This window comes from Porites lutea, chromosome 11 (genome assembly GCF_958299795.1).
Source record: "Porites lutea chromosome 11, jaPorLute2.1, whole genome shotgun sequence".
In the NCBI taxonomy this organism is placed as follows: Eukaryota; Metazoa; Cnidaria; class Anthozoa; order Scleractinia; family Poritidae; genus Porites; species Porites lutea.
Genome location: NC_133211.1, coordinates 20,351,520 through 20,373,790, shown reverse-complemented (window position 1 = coordinate 20,373,790; position 22,271 = coordinate 20,351,520). Strand labels below are relative to the sequence as shown.

General features: G+C 37.9%; 1 protein-coding gene across 2 annotated transcripts; it reads left to right on the top strand.

Moving 5' to 3' along the window:
- Positions 1–2: 2 nt before the first annotated feature.
- On the top strand, positions 3–20,806 carry LOC140951709 (WASH complex subunit 5-like). Of its 2 annotated transcripts, XM_073401024.1 has the most exons (32): positions 3–260; positions 1,262–1,368; positions 1,739–1,823; positions 2,125–2,225; positions 3,663–3,782; positions 4,386–4,458; positions 4,677–4,829; positions 5,498–5,611; positions 6,038–6,079; positions 6,311–6,437; positions 6,900–7,021; positions 7,504–7,633; positions 8,387–8,499; positions 9,070–9,177; positions 10,053–10,111; positions 10,534–10,609; positions 10,869–10,979; positions 11,602–11,679; positions 12,075–12,137; positions 12,835–12,915; positions 13,359–13,460; positions 14,003–14,182; positions 15,044–15,168; positions 15,499–15,661; positions 16,087–16,186; positions 17,020–17,099; positions 17,585–17,688; positions 18,013–18,142; positions 18,990–19,086; positions 19,600–19,759; positions 20,005–20,092; positions 20,351–20,803. In XM_073401024.1, the coding sequence occupies exons 1-32, from the start codon at positions 36–38 to the stop codon at positions 20,408–20,410; spliced, it is 3,477 nt and encodes a 1,158-aa protein (XP_073257125.1). In that variant the 5' UTR covers positions 3–35; the 3' UTR covers positions 20,411–20,803. The 2 variants fall into 2 exon arrangements, with proteins under 2 accessions (XP_073257125.1, XP_073257126.1); XM_073401025.1 differs by lacking the exon at positions 14,003–14,182 and having other exon boundaries at positions 20,351–20,806.
- Positions 20,807–22,271: the final 1,465 nt, after the last annotated feature.

Below are 22,271 nucleotides of genomic sequence, written 5' to 3'. Positions count from 1 at the left end.
TGGGCCCAGTCACATGACGATGACAGCAATCCAAGATGGTGGACTTCCTTGTGGAAAACAACGCTTGTGGACAGACCGTGTTGAAGCTCGTTAGCAGAGGAAATGCGATCGTTGCAGAGCTTCTCCGGCTTTCCGACTTTATACCGCCAGTGTTTAAGCAAGAAACGAAAGAAGATCGCGATAAATATGGCGAGATTTTGGCGGACTTCTCCTATTTCAAAGGTCCCGATTACTACGAGAACCGCATAGATTCCAAGCCGGTAAGCTTAAGTAAACTGAGCGGCTCAAATGTTACGTAGCTATTTGTTTTCTCTTTGGAGGTACTCGTAATTCTCTTTACTACCTCGTATATGCTACAAAAAAAGAGGAATCCTCAAACGGAAGACTAGCATGGCTCGGAACCGAGACATCAGCTGTTTTTTATTTTTATAGGTAGGGCTGGGCGGGAGGTGGGGGTTCTCCGGAGGGGTTATCGTTTTGGTAGGTTGTGCCAATTTCATTGTACCACTAAAAGATCAATTTAGAGCATGGGGACATTTTTTAACAACTTTTGAAATTTTATTTACGTTCGTGTTTGCAATAGTAATTGTATATTGTAATTATATTGCACTTTTAATAGGAGTTCATAAGAACTTGTTGATACATGTCTGTGCATTCCAAATCGAGTTGGAATTTGGATGTGTTGGTTTTTACTGCGCTTTTCACAAACATGCAAATTCTGAAGTTCAAAACCCGCCTTTACAATTGCGTTTTTCGCTGCCGTCAGTCATCTTAACGGACCTCCTAGGAAACAAAACTTTACTTTAACGGGTTCAAAAGGTCATGGTTTGTGATTTGTGATTGGGGGATTTCGATCCATTTTGTGTGTTTGTGTGTTTCAAGGTTCGTTGCTTGTGATCGTAATTATGATTGACGGTAGCGAAAAACCCAATTATTGTGAAGGCGGCTTTTGAACTTTAGAGTTCGCATGTTTGTGAAAAGCGCAGTAAGGAGGGGGGAAAACGGAAGTACCCAGAGAAAAACCTCTTGGAGCTAGGGAGAGAGCCAACAACAAACTCAATGCCTTATGGCATCGACGCTAGGATTCGAACCCACATTGGTAGGAGGTGAGTTCTCTCACCACTGCACTATACCCTTGCTCCTTACCCTTGCTTTCAAAATGGAAAAGCTTCCCCTTCTCCACCAGACCCCACAGAAAGAGGATCACAGGATCACACTCCCCTATAAGACTGAATTATGACATTCACTTTTTGTCTTTTAGGAGCTGCAAGATCTAGATGAAGAATTTAGAGAAAATCACATTGAGATCTTAACCAGATTCTACAAAGCTTTTGAAAGTGTTCACAAGTATATCACTGATCTGAACAGGTAATTTAGCCACTTTCGTAGTCCTAATAGTAATGATTGAAGAAGTAAATATTTACAGGAGCTTGATTCAAATGAAAGGAAAATACAGTTTAGCTCAACATTGTGTTACGTCAATTTGTCAATTTCTCCATCATTACTGTGATGACTGTTTATGTCTTTCTACCATAATTATCATTCTTCAAAACAATGGTGGATAAAAGATTCATCTGCCCATTAATTTTTTTGCATTCATTATCATCTTTGTCAAGATCATCATTAACAGTTTCTTTTTGATAGACTCTAAATAAAAAAGCATACATGTAATTGTGCCAGATCACAGAAAACTTGACTTTTCAGTAGGCACTTCATCGCTTGGTTTATGTTATTATAGGTATCTGGAAGATCTTGATGAGGGAGTTTTTATACAGCAGACACTAGAGAGTGTGTTGCTTAATGAAGATGGAAAACAACTAATGGTAAATATGTTTCTTTATAAGAATTTGCTGCATTTTAAGTGCTGGTCAAAGTTGGAATGTGTTGGAAATAAGCATACATTACTATTGTTTGCATTTCAGTGTTAAAAGATAATTGAAGAAGTGACCCAATACTTTCTGTTTGACCAGCACTTACATTAGGCTTTTTTGGTGTAAAGATATTCATTTACATTTTGTTAAAGAAACAAATTATTTTTCCTGCTTGCAATAACTGTCTTCGCATAAAGGGATGTTTTAAAATTTATTAGTATTGTTTAATACTGTAATGTTTTCTTGCTGATAGTGTGAAAGCCTGTACCTGTATGGCATTATGCTTCTTGTCATTGATATGAAGTTTGAAGGGGATGTGCGGGAAAGAATGCTGGTTTCCTATCACAGATACTGGTGAGACATTTTAACACACACAGTTCAAGACAGTTGTTAATGCCAGTGCTACTTGTTTACACTTTGAGACATTAGAAATTATTGTTGGGCATTTATTATATCGTCTTTCATTCTTTTGTTGAGTACCAAGCAAATCCTTAGCTTCAAAGTCACAATCTTTGGGAATTTTAACTATCCAGTCTTCCCATTACAATGTAGGATTTGATTGGATATGTACCAAGCCAACTTTTGGTTGGACATTTCCTATGGCTGACTTTCATTTACAGCTTTTCTCAAGGGTACAATAATCATTTTTTCTCTAAAAAGGGTAAAAACATTTAAGCAAAAATGCTGGGGTGCAAACAGTGCGGACAGGACTCAAAATAATGGCCGATCAACAGACAATGCCCGGACTGATTGGGGAGTTGACCGGTCAACCTTGTGTCTTTCCGGACAAGTTGACTGGTCACATTCGATTTTATTGAAAATTAAAAAAAATAAAATTTCAATGCTGTTCAGTAATTTGTTATCAGTATGTAGCGAGCTGCTTTGTATTGCAGAACTTAGATCTGAAATTCTGGGTGTAATGCAACTAGAACCATTTACAATTCGCACATTGAAACAGACATTGGGGTTCACGTACACCTGAGTTAAAATGCCTGATTACTATGCTTTTTCTCGATCAATACAAACTTTCCTCCCTTGTAATGGGGAGTAACATGGATTAATGGCAGAGCTTTAGGATCAAGATCTCACAACGTGATACGTACGCCAGAAATCGTTACATTTGGACCTGCTGGACAAATTTAATGCGTACGATAATGATATTTAACGTGTTAATTACGGGTTAGTCTCACAGACAGTGTTCCTATTAAAGCACACAAACTTATTTTCATTTTGCTGTTGTAATTTATTTTTATTGTTGACAATGAGTGCTTTCAGTTAAAGTGCTATAAGCTCTAAGCAAAGCCTTTTTTGGATATATATATAACGCCAGTTTTGGGTCATGAGCCCCCATTTTAAGAGTTATAAATTTATCTTATGAGTTTGACCAATCAGAAACGACATGCGAAAGGGCTAAAATGAATTTGGCTGGTCATCATGTCTGGAGACTCATTGCATATTCTTCAATAGGCCAATTATGATGTATTAAAAAATCCAGTCTTGGCTCTAAAAAGTCTGAAGCTTAGGGGAATAAAATAGATAAAGTCACATTTAGGTTCATGGAAAAAATTATTGATGTCAATCGTTTTAAAGTGCTCTAAACCTCATAGCTAAGTATGAATTTTAACAAAAAAATTATATTGAAAAAGGCCTATCTCAAGGAATACTCTCTATACATAGCTTACATAGATTTAGTACAACTTCCAAGATGATCAAACATTAGACTTTTATTTATTTTGATTGGATGATAGGGAATGTTTTTTAACCCGTAATTTTAATATTTTGCTATTTTAGTGCAGCAAGAGCAGATGTTGACTCCAACATTGATGATGTTTGTAAGCTTCTTAGAAGCACAGGATTTTCCATTGCTCCTGGAGCCAAAAGACCTATCAAGTATCCAGAAGATTACTTCCGGTTTGTACTCTTATGTCTTATGCAGGTTTTCTTTTTTTATTGCAGAAGTTCTCCTAAAAGACAGTTCTACTTGTGACCTTCGCATAGAAACACTAGCAATAGTGAAGTCAATGGTGACAAAAAAATGCTCTTAAAAAGTGATTACATGCTGTTTCAAAATCCATAGCTCTTTTTCATGTTGTTCGATTTTTCAATTGTTGCTGAATTTTTCTGGATAAAAGTTGTATTCTAAAGGACGTAGTCAACAAAGCATGATATTAGACAGATTCACGTCATGATCTAAAAGCATTCCTGGTAGGTGTGGAAAGGCGGAATAATTTTTTGCAGCAAAGTAAATATTTCGATGGCAACTGTATACCCTTTTAACTTTGTTTTATATCGTACAGGTTTGTGTTTCTTTTTATCAAACAAAGTTTTGAAAAAAAAAAAATGTCAGATTTATTATGTGAGCAGACAGCACTTCTGTGACAACCAGAGAGCAATTTTTGCTGTTGGCTGGAGTTTCTAGAGAACTTCATCTAAGGCTGAAAACCAAGTGACAAATTAATTTATTATATTTATTAAACCCTGCCTTTGGTGTTCATATGGGTGAATTTTTTCTAGGCGTATTTCAGTACCAGATACTTTTGTTGACATGCTGATTGGTCGCCTGCGGTCTGACGATGTCTATAATCAGGTCAGCTATGTTGCACAGCTGTATTTCTCTATTTGTCTAACCCAATTTTAACCCAAGTGTTATACATTTAGTTACTAGCTAGAGAGTGTGTCGATAATTACAATTTTTTGTTTTTTTTCTGAAGGTGGCCCTTTTATACATATTATTCTAATATCTGAAGCATGAACTTCAGTCTGTACTGTTTGATTGTTAATGTATTGATGTCGTTTGTTTCCCAGATCTCAGCTTATCCTTTGCCTGAGCATCGAAGTACAGCTCTGGCAACTCAAGCTTCCATGTTGTATGTCATTTTGTTTTTTGCACCTGACATTCTACAAAATCAGCAGGCAAAAATGAGGGAAATAGTTGACAAACATTTTCCTGATAACTGGGTAAGGACCAAATTATTATTATTTTGTTCTTTTAAGTCTTGCAATACAATTGGTGATCTTCCAGACAACTACCAATCTAAATAAGAGTGTGACAGATCACCACTACTAGTGGTTATTGTTGATTTCTCAGTGCTTGATGCTGACTTTTTTGGACATTAGGCAATGGGCTAGTAAGTGAAAAGTGAGCAATCCTAATCTCCAGGTCGTTATTATGCATGAGTCGCATGTATGTAGCAAGCATACGTTTGGACTTCAACTAAGAATGTATGGAATGCATAGAACGCACTAATAATCTGATCACGCATGTTTTAATCATCTGTCACATGAAACTTATGCAACGCACAACACTGGAGCAAAAGCGTTTTGACCTTCGATCATTGTCACTCTAACTCCGTAACCTTTGGTTATTACTAGTTTCAGTGTTATTCTAATCCCTGAGCTTGCAGCTTACTTTCATCACTTGTCAGGGGGTGGGGTGGGGCTGTACCCTAGAGGGGTCATGAGCATTTGTGTCTTTGTATGATGGGGTGTCATTTAAATATTCTTGTATGTAGGCAAAGTAAATAGAAGCAAATTTATCCCTTCTGCATATTCTCATATTATTGCTGCATAAACATTGATAATAAGTGTAGAACTTTCATGATTTAAACAGATAATTTTTCCCCCAGGTTATCAGCATTTACATGGGAATTGTTGTAAATTTAGTCGAGGCATGGGATCCCTACAAAGCTGCCAAAACAGCACTGAACAATACTCTTGATGTCACTAATGTTAAAAACTTGGTAAGAATGTCAAGTCATTCAATCTTTCATTCTTTGCCTTGCTTCTTTGTTCATCTGTTTTTTCGTTCCTATTCTGTGTGATATTACACAGACTGTGGATGGTCACTTAATTATTTTGTTCTAGAAATTGTAGGTGGTTACTTTTATTTTGATTATGGAGCAATCATGCTAATCATAATTCTCCTTATTATGACCTGGCTAGTATAATCTGGTGAATATTATCTCCCCTGTGTCCCTAACTCCCATTCCCAGAATAGTTTGTTCTCTCCCTGTAATTGCAGCCAATTTGGATATTCTACAACAAAGGATCCATAATTAAATGATTTTGCAGTGCTCTCACAGTGTATTGGGTTGTACTAAGGATGGAGTAAATTGGACAGGATCTAGTCATGCACTGACAGTGTAATTTTCCTTTTCTTTTTGTAGGCAAGCAGATTCAATACCAAAGTTAGGAGTTTAAATGTGGAGGTAAGCAAATTGTTTGGGGTTTGGTATGCAGAGATTGCTTGCTATTAAACTTCACTGTCTCGATTGTACATGTACATAACCATTATGCATGCATATACATAAAGGTAATGGTGAACCATTAAATCACCAATGATATTGTTGGTTATTGTTGCTTATTTTTAAGTAAATCTAATATGATTATAGTTAATACGTTACAGTAAAGGAAAATTAATTAAATTATGTTATTCTTAGGTGGTCAATTACCTTAAAGAAGGAGCTCTCACTGAAGAGTATGTGTTGGATCACATTCCAAAACTGATGAATTGCTTGAGAGATTGTAATGTAACACTCAGGTGGCTCATGCTTCACAACTGTGAAAGTAAGTTCTTGATATGCATTTATATTAGTAATAATAAACAATATAATAATAATAATAATAATTTTGATAATAATAAAATTAATAATAATAATGCTAGTAATAATAATGCTAATAATAATGTTGATAACAATAATGCTATTAATCGCGACACTGCCACTGGTTTCCTATGAATTGATGACATAGTACCGACTGCAGAAATTCCATGCTAATGACCTGTCTCTACCCAGATCTAGGTAGTGCTTCTGATTGGTTGAAGAAAATTTCCCTTAGAGTTGACAAATCAGAAGCACTATGGGTAGTGAAGCGTCATCAATATGGAATTTCTGTGGTTGTCCCTGCCTAACAGAAGGATGTTGTTCAAATTTAAAATAATACTCAAAGGTTTCAGGAAAGCAGCTTTGCATTGACAAAGTGTATATCTAGTGTTAAATGTAACTTTGTGATTTGTTTTCACACTGATAGTGTTTGATATGCATAAGAGATGCCGTTCCCTCAGAGAGATGGTGACCACAACTGGATATGATCCAAGAATTGTCTTTCAGTTGTTGCTGAACACTGCACAGTTTGAACTCAATCTCAAGGAGGTTCAGTATTATACAATAACATGTTACAAATTTTCATTGCTCTGCTGTACGTGTACTACATTTGTACTTTTACAAGTGTCTGCAGTTATTGGCAGGACAGCTACTGAGGGCCTGTCCCTACCTATACAACCATGAATGAGGCTAGTTAAGGCATTAAATAACATTAATAGCTCAGTCCCTTGTTGGTACTCCTGACCTAATTATTAGACTTCATAATTAAATATAAAGTACCCATTGCTGGATTATTATTTTTTTTCACTCATTCACATTGTAATAAACTAAAGCTGGGTTTTAAAACAATGGTAAACATGTTATTCTTGGCCTTTTTTATTCATCTTCTAACATGTTTAAGTACTGTCACAGTTTAAGTAATGAAAAGTAAGAACATAAACGTAGTACCCATTTCTATAGTAGGCTTCAGACTCTGAATGAAAGAGTTAAAACATAATATTTGTAATTTTTGGCCTCCTCAATCAATTTAGATGTTCAAGCAGATGTTAGCGCAGAAACAAGTGCAGTGGGAAAAACACAAAACAGAAGGAGTTGAACGTATGGATGAACTGTCAGAAGTGTTTTCTGGGACCAAACCTCTTACAAGGATACAAAAGAATGGTACGTGACCTACCATGGTTTAACAGAAGGCTAGCCATTTTAAGACTTATATTGGCTCGCATCAACATTATCTCCATATAGATGAGCCACATTTGTAAATGTTGTACAGTAGTTAATTTTCTATCTCAGTTAATTTTTATTCTTCGATTGTTTTTAGGCATGGTAATGTATACTAACGCATTTGAAACAAAGGAAAACTAAAAATTAACTGAAATAAAAAATTAATTGCAGCATAAACAAACCGTACCAAGAATGAAGGTCAAAATTTGGAAGAAAAATATTTTTGTCACCAAATTTATTGCTTATTCAACGAAGAGCTTTAACTAAAGTTCAACGAAAAAGAAAGAGGGAAACAGGGTGCAAAGAAGGTTAGTTTTAGTCATTTTACAGCTTGCCTGAAACTGCAGCTTGTATATTCTAGCCTAAGAGTCATTTAAACTAACCCAAAGAGTTTTTTTGGTTTAGCAGGATTGAATAGAGTTCTTCTGTAATTTGAATTCCCCCCCAAAAATTGACTTGCCCATTAAGCAAATGGAGAGCAGAATTGCGCTAACCCGGTGGCAAAATCCACTAACCCTGGGCTATCGGACATGCCTTTTTTGCGCACTGTGAAACTAAACACTGATAGACACTATTGTCACTTGTAATTAATCAATTGACAGGGTTATATATTTATACTATTAAAAGGTGACTTCAGGCGCTTATTAATTTGACAAATTTGGCTAATATCATCATCTTCACCCTTGTCTACAGAAAATCTCCAAGCTTGGTTCAAGGAGATGTCCAATCAGATTTCATCCTTGAATTATGATGATTCTACTTCTGCCGGCAGGAAAATGGTGCAGCTTATTCAAGCCTTGGAAGAGGTTGTTATTAACAGTGTCATTAACACATAAGTAGTAACAGTTACTGTCTTTCCTGGTCCCATTACATCCCTACTATGACAACAACACTAGGTACAGCCTAAACTAACCAAAATCTAAATATATACATATACATACATACAACCTTTATTTATACACGATACTAATTCAAAGCTACAAGCTTGTGGGGTCGTGTGCAAATGAAAATGAAAGTCAACCAAGCAAATTAATTAGTATTCATGGATAACAGTTTGATGTGCTATGTTTAGTTAGGACTGTGCTGTTAGCTATGCTTAATGGCCCCTGGTGACTTACTGTACTTCGACCTTGGACACGTTAAGTACAAAATGTTAGTTATTGCATTAATCTTATAATGCTAGGAATCCTGGTTTTAAAAGGTTCAAAAAGGTTCAGTGTTTCTTAGAGTACAATTCTTGAGAGTTATGTTAAGCTACTGGTTGTATTTATGTAATACTGTAGTGATACAGATAACAAAATAGTACTCTACATTGTATTACACCGTACAGTTTACTAAACATCATGAAAATGAGCTTCTTAATTTGCTTCCTCAAGGTTCAAGAATTTCATCAGCTAGAAAGCAATCTTCAAGTGCGACAATTCCTGCTGGAAACAAGACAGTTCTTACATCAGATGATCAGGACAATTAATATCAAGGAAGAGGTATGTATAATGTCTGAGAATAACTTTTTTCTAAGCATTTCAATGCACTTCAAATCAGTTTCCCCACATATAGTTCACACTTAAGTTTGTGTCAAGGAGTAAATACAGCAGAACCCCTTTTGTCTTAGAGATAGTCTGTTCCAGGTGTTCAGATAGTAGAACACAATCAAAAAATTGATGAGGGAAAAAAAAGCAGGTGAGACTCCCCTCGTTTTTTCCTCTCGTTTCCTCTGTGTACGATTTAACTCGCTCACCACCAGAACGGATAATGCTCCCCACCATGCGAACACCGTTCTCTGCAATCTGAAGGCCTGGAACAGGCTATTGTACAGAGAGCAATGATATCTTTTACCCCACTTGTTGTAGCATTTATGCAATAAGTCCCCAGTATAACGTGTACCTTCCATTTCTAGTTGTAATGATTTTCCAAGTCTGTATTGTTAAAACCACAGCACAATTTTCGCTGTTAACATACTTGTCAATGTTGGAGATGCTGGGACTGAGTTGATTTTTGCTTGGGAGTCAACGATTCACATTAACTGTGGAGTGTTTCTTAGGGAAAAAAACTGAACCAGTCGAACCTACCTGTCCATAACAGTTGCCTCTTTAAATGCTTTTTGACTTGCCACTGACCACCAGGTGGCCATTGAAAACATTTTTTTTAAGGGAAATCCAGGTGTACAATCAAGATTTCATTAAAAAAATGACTTTCAGTAGATGATGCTGGGGTGCGTGGGCAATAGATTTTCTGATCGTCACCGTTTTGAGGCTTTCCAAAGGAAGTTGCAGGAGTATTGATAAACATTGCCCGCTTTTTTCATTGCATTGGTTAGCAAGCATTGATAACTACATTTTTTTTTGCATTGCCTTTGCAGGTTTTGATCACTATTCAGTTGGTTGCTGATCTGTCATATGCATGGATTATCATTGATAGGTAAGAATTATGTTGTTTCCCTACTGTGGTGCAAGGTGCATGTCACTCAAGGCAAGAAGTTCATGAGAGAATGGGTGGGAACAAGGTTGTGTCGTTATCCTACGAATACCGCAGGGACTAGTGGCATGGAGTTATGGCCGTATTCACAGCCTATTGTGTTTTTTATAATTTTTGTACAGTGGAGGTTTGAATGCGATTCTTACATTTTTCTTGTAACTGAGAATGGATGAATCAGGTTAGATAGATGAAAAAGTTGAGAATGTATGGCAGATAGACATTTGGAGGAATTGAAATGCAAAACACTAGCCTTCTTAACTTTAGAATTACATGTAGATAAACACATTATTTTATTCAAGTAAAATCATGATCATACACCAATGGTTGTTGTTTTTCAGACATTTTCTATTGTGTTTATTCTACAGTTATTCTGGATTCATGCAACAAGGAATCAAGAGCAATCCTCAGTTAGTTCAAAAATTAAGAGCTACGTTTCTCAAGGTAAAATTCAGTTGTATTCATATCTGTGCATAGAAGTTTCCTTGAATTGACATCACAGTCGTAGAGAAGTCTTAACTTCAACTCTTAAGTACTGCTGCGGTTATTTTTATTGAAGGAGGTTAAGCAAGCCCTCTAGCCTTCTCCCAACCGCAAAATGATAATACTTCTAACTTATGATAACTTGTTACCACCACTAGGCTCGTTAAAACCCGTAGTTGAACGACAAAGGCTATCGCGTTTTCTTTTCTTGCTCTTATAGATGGCTTCAGCCATGGATCTGCCACTTGTGCGCATTGGTCAGGCGAACAGCCCTGATTTAGTGAGCGTGTCTCAGTATTACTCCGGTGAATTAGTAGCTTACGTCAGAAAGGTAAGACAACTGACTCGTTTTCTTTGTGCATATGAATGACACATTTCAAAGGCTAGGCTGCTTAGTAGACTGCTTAGTATACAACTGAGAATTGACCAATTGGACGACGATTTATTACTTTGAGTTGTAAAGTGTCTTTGAGTTGTAAAAATTAGCTTTGTTCAGTTCTTTGGCAGAATCCTTAATTCGACAGATTTAAGGCCATTTTGATGATCAAAATTTCACTGGATCAAGATTAATTTGACTATCCGATGAATCTTACGGCAGTTCAAAGGAAAATCTTGTTTTGAATTTTCTTCTCTGGCATTTTTGCCAAATCGTAGAAAAAAAAGCAGAAAAACGGCAAGAGAGAAAACAAAACTAAAATTAATTTAAAACTTTTTTTATTATTGTGGTGTGCAAACTTGAAGTAAAGCTTTGCATTTGCCTCATAAAGTATTAGTTGATGAGGTAGGAAAAATAAGTTGATAATTTTGAGTCGTTTTGTGTAGATAGCGGCCAGGAGACGTCTCAGTTTTGTTACCTCGGGTTACCTCGGACTCAGATTCTTGGAGACGTTAGTTTGAATACTTCCAGTACACCAAGTGAAGGGCTTTTTGTTGAAGGGAAGTTTTTTTTATAGGTTTTACAGATTATTCCTGAGACTATGTTTGGTTTACTGGCAAGGATCATTCAGCTACAGATCAGCAGCGTAAAGGAGGTTGGTAGTACGGCCTTTATGAAAGCATCATCATTATTATTATTATACTACTACGTGAAAAATTTCTGCAATTTGATTGGCTTCAGCTTAATTTGAAATACCTACATGTGAAAATTACAAACCTTTTGCGGGTAGTAGTATAAACAAATAATAGCATGATTTGGACGTTATATTTGGCATAAATACCACTGGAAATATTTAAAAATTGTCTCAAATTTCACTCGCCTAACGGCTCGTAAAATTACGTATAACAATTTCGAAATATCACTCGTGGTATTTATGCCTAATATCACTACAAATCATACTATTACCTATACAAACACTGAATTACAGTATTTGAAAGTTACATGTAGTTTGCGCGTGTATTCTGATCGTCTATTAATGAATTCCTTTAGGTTCCCACCAGGCTGGAAAAAGATAAACTGAGAGAATATGCACAGTTGGATGAACGATACCAGGTAATGTTGTCTGGCTATTGAACAAGACAGTCTTTTTAGTAAAAATACGCTTTCGAGTTCTTCAATTCTTGCCTGCATAACAAATCAGTTATTCATGACAGAAATAAGCAAGAAACAGAGAAAATGCGTGTGGATCGTATAGACTCTTTCAGTTGTTCAAGACTGATCTTTCCTCCGTTCCTCTGTCATAATTTAGTTTACATGGATGGCAAACTTTGTTTCAAATTGACTATTTGCACGATGACGTATTTTTACTACTAAGACCAGAATTCATTTCGTTTTTCCTTTCATTTTTAAATTTGGTAGTCTTAGTGAAGTTTAAATAACAAAAGCCTTAATTTGCACAAGAAAGCAATACCCTGAAGAATTCTGGTCGTAATAGTAAAATGACGTCATCATGCAAATGGCCTATTATCCCTTTCACCGATCGCGGAAATCCTGAGATAGACCAGAAACCCTTGCAGGCCAGAACGTGTAGCATTTATCTTTAGTGTCTTATCTTACAGAGACCTGATGTAGCACCGCCGACCAAGTTGACCGTCTGTAGCCCATCTTTGAGGTTACTCGCTGGTCAGAAAATAGATTATTTGTTATTTAAAGATGCCAGCCTCATCCAAGTCAGATGTAGACATTTAATGATAAATGCCGAAATAAGTGAAAGTGTCAACCTCTAACCTGATTTATGTTTTTTATTCAGATTGCAAAACTGACCCACTCTATCTCAGTGTTTACTGAAGGAATTTTGATGATGAAAACCACTTTAGTGGGAATTATCAAGGTGAGAATTGAATTAGATTTGACTGTCGAAGCAGCGTAGCCCAGTGGTTAGAACGGTGGACTTGTAATCCGGAGGTCCCGAGTTCAGGTCCCACCCTGACCGCTCGTTTGATTTGTTCTCGGGTAGTAAGTAGTTCAAACCCTCTGCCACACTTGTCCAACAGCTAACTGGTTCGCCTCCTACCAGTTGGGATTCGTAACTTTATTATGTTCCATTTAAATTATTTGTTTCATTATTCCTGAAAAGCCTCATAAGGGGAAAGTATAATTAATTGATCCAATTTTTATGATTTTTGATTTTTTGATATTAAATTTTTATTTTAACTGCGGTTTTATTTCGGCGATGTGGCGTTGTCTGATAACGTTATCGACAACAAATTCTTCATCAGAGTTGTCTGTAGAAGCAAGTTTGTAATGATCTGGCTGACTTTGTTTTATGTTTAGATTGATCCCAAGCAGCTTTTGGAGGATGGTATTAGAAAAGAACTTGTCAGACAGGTGACCTATGCTCTTCATACTGGCCTCATATTCAATCCAAAGGCAAAGGTACGTTGTCTGAATACTGAACTGTGAAATTCCGATCACATGATATCTGCATGCCGCGGGTAATTTGAATCGGACTACTAACATGGTCGTTTGGCCTTTATAGCGCCGTTCATGTAGCTCAATACCCTGTAACCTTTTCTAGTATCGAAGCTATGTGAAATGATTTTACGATAACTTGCAAAGCAGGCGTTCTCGTGCAGCTCAGAGCGAAACTTAGGATGGCTGTCGCGTTCGTTTTTTTTCCCCGCCATTTTGAATATGGCGACCAAACTATGGGAAGAGGACTTAACTACTTTTGGTACGCGGAGTGGGTCGCGACGATCTGCTTTCCCGCCCCCGCCCCCATACCCAAAGTAGTTTTGTCCCAGTCCATAAAGTGTCAAGGATACAAGCGTCAAAGTTAACCGGGCAACTTTTTACAGGTTTACCTAGGGTCAGCTTATTGTACGCGACTTGGCCGTGAACAACTAAATTATCATCGTTGTGGTTTTGCGTTGTAAATTATACCTAACGCAGGTAGTCTTACTGTCGTTTGTTAACAGCAATCTGAACTTGACATAAAATTGAAAGGGCTAGGAGGAAGAATGGATGGATTTCGTCGGTCGTTTGAGTACATCCAAGATTACATCAACATTTATGGTCTGAAAATCTGGCAGGAGGAAGTGTCCAGGATCATTAACTATAATGTGGAACAAGAATGTAATAGCTTCCTCAGAGAAAAGGTACTTGATACAATAGGCTTGCGCAGCAGAGGCTAAATCATGGGCGGAGCTCGTTCATGTGGAGAAAACTTTCACCGGATAGAAGTAGCAGGGTCACTCGCTTATCCTAGCTACCCTGGTCGAGCCAACTTTTTCCACATTCTTTACAAAGCTTGGCAAACCGTTTACTTGATAAACAAAACATTAGCTCGGCTAGTGGCCCTTCTTCGATAGGAGGGTCACTCTTTTAGCAGGGGCCAACTTTTCTCCCTTTTGACCACTGGCTCGCCCAGCCGGGTCAACTTGGTCAAGGCAAGACAATAAGAGCATGCGCAAGCGCTGTTGTCAGCTGTTAGCTCGGGCAAAGCGATCAACTGTTTTTACTCATATAAACGTTTGCTAAAATTGACTCGGCTGGGAGGGTGACTCCCTTTGCCGGGATAACTTTTCTTCCTAATATATAAGGGGCCGTAGTAAAGCTGTAAAAAGCATTTGTTTGAGTTATTCCTTTGTCCTTAGTAGCCCGTCTTTCAAAAGTTTCGACAATTTTCGGACACGAAAAAAATTTTATGCTGGCAGAGTTTGCATTAAAAGCTTACTGGCTTTGGAAGTAATTCAATAAAACTGTAAATTAAATTAATTAATTTCTGCCACAAAAAGTTACTGGCACTTGGAGAAAATTAATGATCTCAAGGCATTATAAGAATACCGAGCTTGCGTAAATGAACTGCGACGTTTCAGAGTACCGTAAACTGCCGCTTATAAGCTTTAGGCTTATACATCTTACCGTGGAGGATTAAAAGTGGTGGTGGTGGTGGTGGTGGGGGAAAGGGGGTGTTTATAAGCGACAGTTTACGGTATCTAGCACTTGTTTCTTCTCAGGTACACGACTGGCAGTCTATTTACCAGTCCACCACAATTCCCATTCCAAAGTTCCCTCCAGTTGATGAGTCTGTGAACTTCATTGGACGGTTGGCACGGGAGATCCTACGAATAACAGACACCAAGTAAGCTTATAATTTTTTGAGCTAAAAAAAAAACACCCGTGGAGATTTGATGTTCGCTAACGAGAGGTGGCTGTTTACGAGAGATCCCAACTATAGTGCTTTGAATGAAAAAAAAATTGTTTTTTCTGCATAGTTGATCACTTATGATAGATGTGGTTTCGCTTACGAGAGATTCCAACCAGTAGCATTTTGACCGGGAAAGCTGAGTTTGGTTACCGGTATTATGTTTATGTCGTCGCTTTCGTGAGGTCGTCAATATGGGTTCTACTATATCTTTATCGAGATGTGATTCCGTTTTAAATTCTAATCATTCCCTTTGCCGTATTGCAGGACCACGTGTTATATTGATCAAATGGGAGCATGGTACGACAGTAGAACAAAGCAAGAAGTTATGAATCTGCTAATTCTGAAGAAGCTTCAGCAGGGGGTCGGTTCATTTGGTTTGACAGGTCTGGACAAACTACTCTCCTTCATGATCGTCAAAGAACTGCAGGTTTGATTATTTGTCATTTTTGTTTTGTTTTGGGTTGTTTTGTTGTTCCTGTTTTCTTTTTCGGCCCTTTCAAGGCCAGTAGTGCTCAAGTAATTGACTAATCCACAGTTTTTCTAAGTTTTTGGGCCCCTCTCTCTGAAACAATACGTATGCACTAGTACAGTATTTATATTAACCGCACTCGATAAAATAACTTGTATTTGCTTCAGAGTTGTTGAACACACTGCCTTGAAATTGTGAGCAAATTTTTCCCGTGAAAAAGCCGCATTGGAACATGTCACATGTTCAAATGCATACGTGTATGAATCCAAAATTGCTCTATAAAAATTTGAAGGAATTTTAATTTTTTTAATTACACACCAACTTTTTCCCTTCAGTTTGTTTGTTCACTCGACACGACTGGCATTGTTTCGTTTTGTTTCTAGAAATTCCAAGCTCTTCTTAGAGGATCTCTCAAAGATAGAATGATAACGGACACTCTGACGGGACTTTCTAAAGTCCTTACTCCTGTAAAAAGTTTGATTGGTAAGTAGTATTTAGCGTCTGGAAATGTTAGTCTCCCATGGAACCTTTACGTCTGGTCATGCAACGCTCCTCCCCAGAGTGTTGCGTGACAGGACAAAAACGGCTGCATCTACATGGCAGACTACTGGATATGTTTGCTTTACGATTAATTAGCGCACTGCTGCGCGTTAGGCTTAGTCGGTGTTGTATCGAATGGTACAATTTCAACACACACCCCTGCGCGACCTCAAAATAACCAATAAAAGAAGCGATAGCGCCATCAAAACATCCGCATAATACAATTTTCACAATACCGACTCAGTCTTCCTGCGGTGCAACGTCAAAATGTCCAATAGCCGGGCCTTTACTTAAACTGCTATGATATTCTTTTAGTGATAGGTTTAGCCATATATTCACGAGAAGTCACACTCCAACTTTCTTTTTCTTACCATAATCTGCAGTAACCTCTCGACAAGACAACTAGCGTTTTTGCAAGCGAACACATCAGTCAGTGCAAGGATGGTGGCATAGTATTGTGACTGTTTGGTCTTTTGGGTCTGCGTCGTATTTGCAAGCTTGTAATGTCCTATAGAAAACAGTCAAGCTTATTTTGATTTGAAATAGTTGGTAACTGTATCTAATCGACAATGTGTTCAGCACGAGGTACATCACCTACTGAAGACCGACCACTTTTTCTGGCCGGCGGAGGTTATCTTATGTAGGTCAAACGCAGCCTTTTGTTCTAATAAAGCTAAGTCTGGTAACAATTCTGTGGAGTTTTTATTCATAGTTGTTTTTCATTTGTTTTTATTCATTGTTGTTTATTGTGTTCCTTGTTCCTTGTTTTTGTTTAGCAACACCTTACAGAGTTTATCCTCCGGTAACTCAAAAATTGGCCCGACTTTGGACGCAGTACTGTGAAGCTATAATGAAAGTACGCAAACTAATCACTTCTTTAAACCATTTTTTGTTGACTGTGTTGGTTGATATATGCAACTTTAAAACATCGCAGGTTTTCAAAGAAAACGCAAGAAATCTAGATTTAGAAGTAAACTAGCACACGGACGAGTAAGAGAAATTTCTAAGAGCAGCTGAAGAAAGTAGTGAAGCTGCCAACGCAAGCCACCTTTATTCTTCTTCCTCCTGAATTTTGTCCGCGCTATCGTTAACAATTTACCTTTTTCAATGCTTTCCTGTCATTTGGCGAGAAACGTGATACGGTATCCAACATTTATGACCGTTATTAGCTATTCCATGGTCTAGTACTGATCAATGATTGGCTTGTTGAGTTTGAAATGCGTCCACTTGCTGGTGCCTATTGGCTAACTTCTCTTTCTCCTAGCCAGGAGGGACAGCCTAGAGTTTGTCGTGACAGAGTTCATCCAGTTTATAAATATTGTTGACTTGTTTTTCGTCCAGGTTGGACAGATGCAGCTTATAAGAAGACAGATTTCTAACGAACTTAACTGTTCCTGCAAGTTTGACTCCCAAGTTCTCTACAATGCGCTAGGCACATTTAACAAGTAAGAGCGTTTTTGTTCTTACATCAATGCAGTGTATGTATTTGGGGAATTCTTGCACTATGGGAAAATTTCTTGGAAGTTTTCTAACTCGAACTTAGAAATTCTTTAGCTAAATTGATGAAAATTTGTTTCGATCCGTTTTCCCGGGTAAAAATATTCGTAAAAAAAGAAAAGGCCTGGTAATATTAACCAAGCAGAATTCTGAACACTGAGTCAAAAAGAATTTCCAGCCTCAAGATGGTACGGTGAAAAGCAGAGGTGGTAAGTTATGTGCGTTTTTGACCACATCATCTTCATAAATCCTTCTCGCTGTCCTTTTTTCAGTGCTCTTTTGCGTGATGTCGAGGCTCATTACCAGGATCCTACTCGGCCATATCCCAAGGAAGAAAATCCACTCATGTTTGAACTGACGTCATATCTTGAGTGGGCTGGAATTCATAATCCCCTGACAAAGGTATGACAAAGCGCTGATCATTCCACTTTTCTTGTCTATCTTTTTTTTCGCTTTGTATCTCTTCTCATTTCAGGTCCAAAGTGATTATCGTAAGGGGCTCACGCTACGTCAAGCCATTGCCTAACTGTCTTCTAGCGTGTTTTTGCGGGCAGAAATGTGCGGCAATATTTATTGTCGTGTACCTATCAAGTATGTTTCATGTTAACAAACATCGATCGAAAGATATTCGCCATATGCGTGACAATGGACGGTAAATCACGCGGATCGTTCCATAAGAAACGTAGTCGAAGACATGTAATTTCCAAGTGGCGTCGTCCGTTTCACGGGCAGTTGTGCAGTGACGTGAATAAAGCGAATCCAAGAGTACTGAGGCGCGGTAACCTAGTGGGTAAGGCGTCGGACTTGAGATCCAGGGAACCTTGCTGGAGCTTAGAGAAAAAAAATTTGCTTCATGTTGTCTCTCTTCAAAATGAGTACCGGATAAAAGCTGCTACATAGAACACTGTGGTGAACTAGCGTCCCTTGTAGTGGATATTGCCTCCTTATCAGACATTCTTTTTGCTCGACACGCAATCCTCCCTATCGAACGTCTGTTTTCAAACGTACACCAATCACAGCGCACTTCCAAAGTAAGGAAGTGTGTACTTTTAACCGTGAGAAATTTCGCGCGAGACTCCACTAACAAGTATGACGGAAGCTATTGTGTCCTTTCAACAAGTGTGTGACACCATAAAAAATTGTCGATTAAAGTGCTTATCAACGAGAGGCTTTAGTGAACTTCGTGGATAGGAAGAAGGATCCGACTGGGTTCCCGTAGTCACCTACGCATTGCTTTTCTGTTTTACAGATTTATATCACTACAAAGAAGTATCCATTTTTCGCGCTGCTCAACTTTTTGTGTGTGATTGCTCAGATGTCAAAGCTGGTGTATGTCAAGAGTGTTGGTAAGAACCTCTATATCTTACTTGTATTGAAAAATTTTCAACTGTTGGACATTTACAGCAGTCTTGTCACAAGTTTAGACTAAGACATACACCTTAATTGCTAACTGACAGACAAACATTGCATAGGTTCTTTTCAGTCCTTCTCTGCTGGCTACTTTCAATAGGCCAATTTACAGTTGTATGCTAAGTTACCTAGTCTCTGAGTGGAAGCGAGGCTGGTGGTGATTCTCTTTTGATAGAAACCTCAGTTCAGTTCATGTGACATAATACGTTTGAAAACACGGTCACCTCCAGCCTCGCTTCCACTCAAGGCCAGGATACTTAGTACACAACTGTGCAATGGTCTATTGGTGCTCCTCGTTTCCAAGTTTGAGTGTTAAGCCTTCCATTTGGACAGTTTACTTCCTTGAAAGCCAGGGAAGGGGATTGGAGGGGGATTTCTTAGAACTACATTTATTTTTTCATGATTTTCTTCATCGAGATCAGCCAATTCTTGATGAATTCTTCTTTCAGGTACAATGGTAGCGAGACGTCCGACCGATCAAATCGACAGCGCGCCCTTTGTAGTGGGCATGATAACAGTTCTAAAACAGTTCCACTCTGAATACACGGAGCAGTTCCTGGCCTGCTGTGGTCAATACGTGAGGTCCCTCATAGAGGCTTCTGCCAACAAGTAAGTGCGTAACACCGGTCATAAACAGCGCCACAAGGAACGTACCCCCCCCCCCCCTTTTCTCAAACTGTACAGGGATCCCAGCCAAATTTCCTCATCACATTTCGTTCTTAGGCGGGGCCATGTCATACTAGTATTTAATATAGAAAAACCTATCTTTTATCGCGCATATCTTACGTTCCTTGTTGTTTTATCATTACGTTTGTTTTATCACTGTTGATTTTTTTTTTGTTTTTATTTTGTAGTGTTAGAAGTAACGAGATTCCTGCCGAAGTTGTAAATCTTTTAGTTTTCCTGGAAGACTTTCTTATGTACAGTCAGCTTCCAAGAAAGGTGCGCTGGATTCTTGTTCTTTATTTAACTTAACCTTATGGTCAGCGTGTTAGACTGGAGTCAAGTATTTTATTGTCTTAATGTGTAGGTATAAAGGTTTAAAAATGCATGCTTTTTCAAGCGAGAAACGATAAGCACAATAAGCTCAGGCAGGGGTTTTAGAGTAACATAGGGTGTGTAATTTAATAGCCTTCCACTTTGTAAATATTTGCTTTTTTATTTGACATTTTTGTTTATTTTGTTTGCGTTTCTTTTCAGGTTGTGGAGGCTCACATTCCAAGCTACATTTTTGATCAGTTTAGAGTTAATCTCACGTAGATATTTAGTTGAAACTTCGTCCATTAGGAAATCATTATTGAAGTTTCAGATACAAGAGTACATTGAACTCATATAACAAATATTTCGGAATAAGTCTGACCTTAGATGAATTGACTGTCGTCTGACAATGCCCCCTTAAGGAATGTTAGTGAAAACGTACTTTCCCGAGTTGGCATAGCCAGTCGAGACCCGTACACTAAAAACTCTGTCCAGTATACAAAAAATCGTAGTGGCCGGTAGTCCGTTTTCTAGCTTTCTGGTTTGTTCCTTCATAGACGGTAATTTAGAGCTTCTATATCGGTCATTACACCATAACAATATGATGATGATGACATTGGTGATGATTATGATTTGATGGTGTTGATTATGGTGATGTGGTGATGATGATGAACACGGCGATGATATAGCAATAAAGCAATTCAGTATCCTTTACCGAGGACCTAAAATCTGGAATTCGTTGCCTGTTTCACTAATTAGCTCTCCTTCGATATCTGTTTTTAAAAAAAATTTAAAGAATTATCTCACTGATAGCCGATCTGTCGTTTAATTTTCTGATCTTGCTCACTCTGCACTCAGCCATGAACTTAGTTCACTAGGTAGTTGAAGGAAACCTATTAATATAAGCTTCAAGCTTCGTTAGGCTTCCTTGTCACATTAGTTTTATAATTTAATTAACACCTTTTGTTCATGTTGTGTAAGGTTTTGTGAGTGACTAAATAAATAAATAAAATAAATAAATAAATAAATAGCGACAGTTAACAAATACCGTGCAATCGAGTGAATAGAAAATTGTCGCGGCGTTGGTTTTTTAGTCTGAATAACAGTTCAGGTTGACATTTGATTTTAGTAGAGACTTTCCTACCTCTGCGTTTCTTCTCCTCTCTTGTTACCAGGGATGATACAGTGGTACACTTCTCCCTCAATCCTGTCCCCAGGGCTTCTCCCCTTTTCCGATACACCGTTTTGCAAAAAGTCAGTTCCAAGAGCATTGGGGAAGATCCAGTCCATTGGCAGGGGGCAAAATTGCGATCCCAAATTACGTGCTAAAATACCGCTTTCCCACAACAGACTCAAGGGATCTTCCCACATGCACTTAAAGTGATCGTTAGCAAACTGGTGTATTTATAAGGAAAATGCCCTCGGAGCAAGGTTGCCTCTTGCTTTCTCGCAGTGTCCTATAAGACACGCGGCATTGTCTTTGTGTATAAATGTATGAAATTTGTCCGTGGGGGACATGGGAACCAGTACAATGCTGTCGAGTACAGAATAAAAACGCTGCAACATTTAATTTTAGCAAGAAACAATAGATTTTATAGATTATAGATTAATCATGTATAAAGAATATTTCTGGAAAACACAAAGTTAAATAAAATAAACATTCTTGCATTAAAAAGGCGATGTACGTTTGTAATGTCTTTCCGTAAAGTATTAATTGCCTGCATTATTTATAGTGCTTTGCTCAGTGGACTCGTTAACTGCAATTTCTTTGTTCCCTATTTCCGGTCTTGTGACGCTCAGGGAATTTTCTTTTCCCTTTGTAAACATTATGCGTTTATATACGTGTGATCAAGTGGTCTAAAATGGGAAAACAAATGGACCAAAGCTTAGAGTTTGTTACCTTCATGCGGGTGTGTCATGGGTATATTGAGCTTATTATAAAACTACATCTTATGAAGTATAACAAATCACAATAGGGCCATTTATACAAGGAAAAATAAGACGCGTCTTACATAAGACGCGTCTTAAATAAGACGCGAACTGTACCATTTATACGAGCATGTCTTATCTAATAAGACGCGTCTTAGCTAAGCCGCGTCTTATTTTAGACGAAATGTGCCGTTTATACGGAAAATTCGCGTCT

Excerpts from the sequence above, each read along its gene's own strand:
- LOC140951709 (XM_073401024.1), top strand. The coding sequence starts at position 36 with ATGGTGGACTTCCTTGTGGAAAACAACGCTTGTGGACAGACCGTGTTG. Across the intron at positions 8,500-9,069 it reads TTATTCAAGCCTTGGAAGAG|GTTCAAGAATTTCATCAGCT; the intron begins GTTGTTATTAAC and ends TGCTTCCTCAAG. Across the intron at positions 10,112-10,533 it reads GCATGGATTATCATTGATAG|TTATTCTGGATTCATGCAAC; the intron begins GTAAGAATTATG and ends TTTATTCTACAG.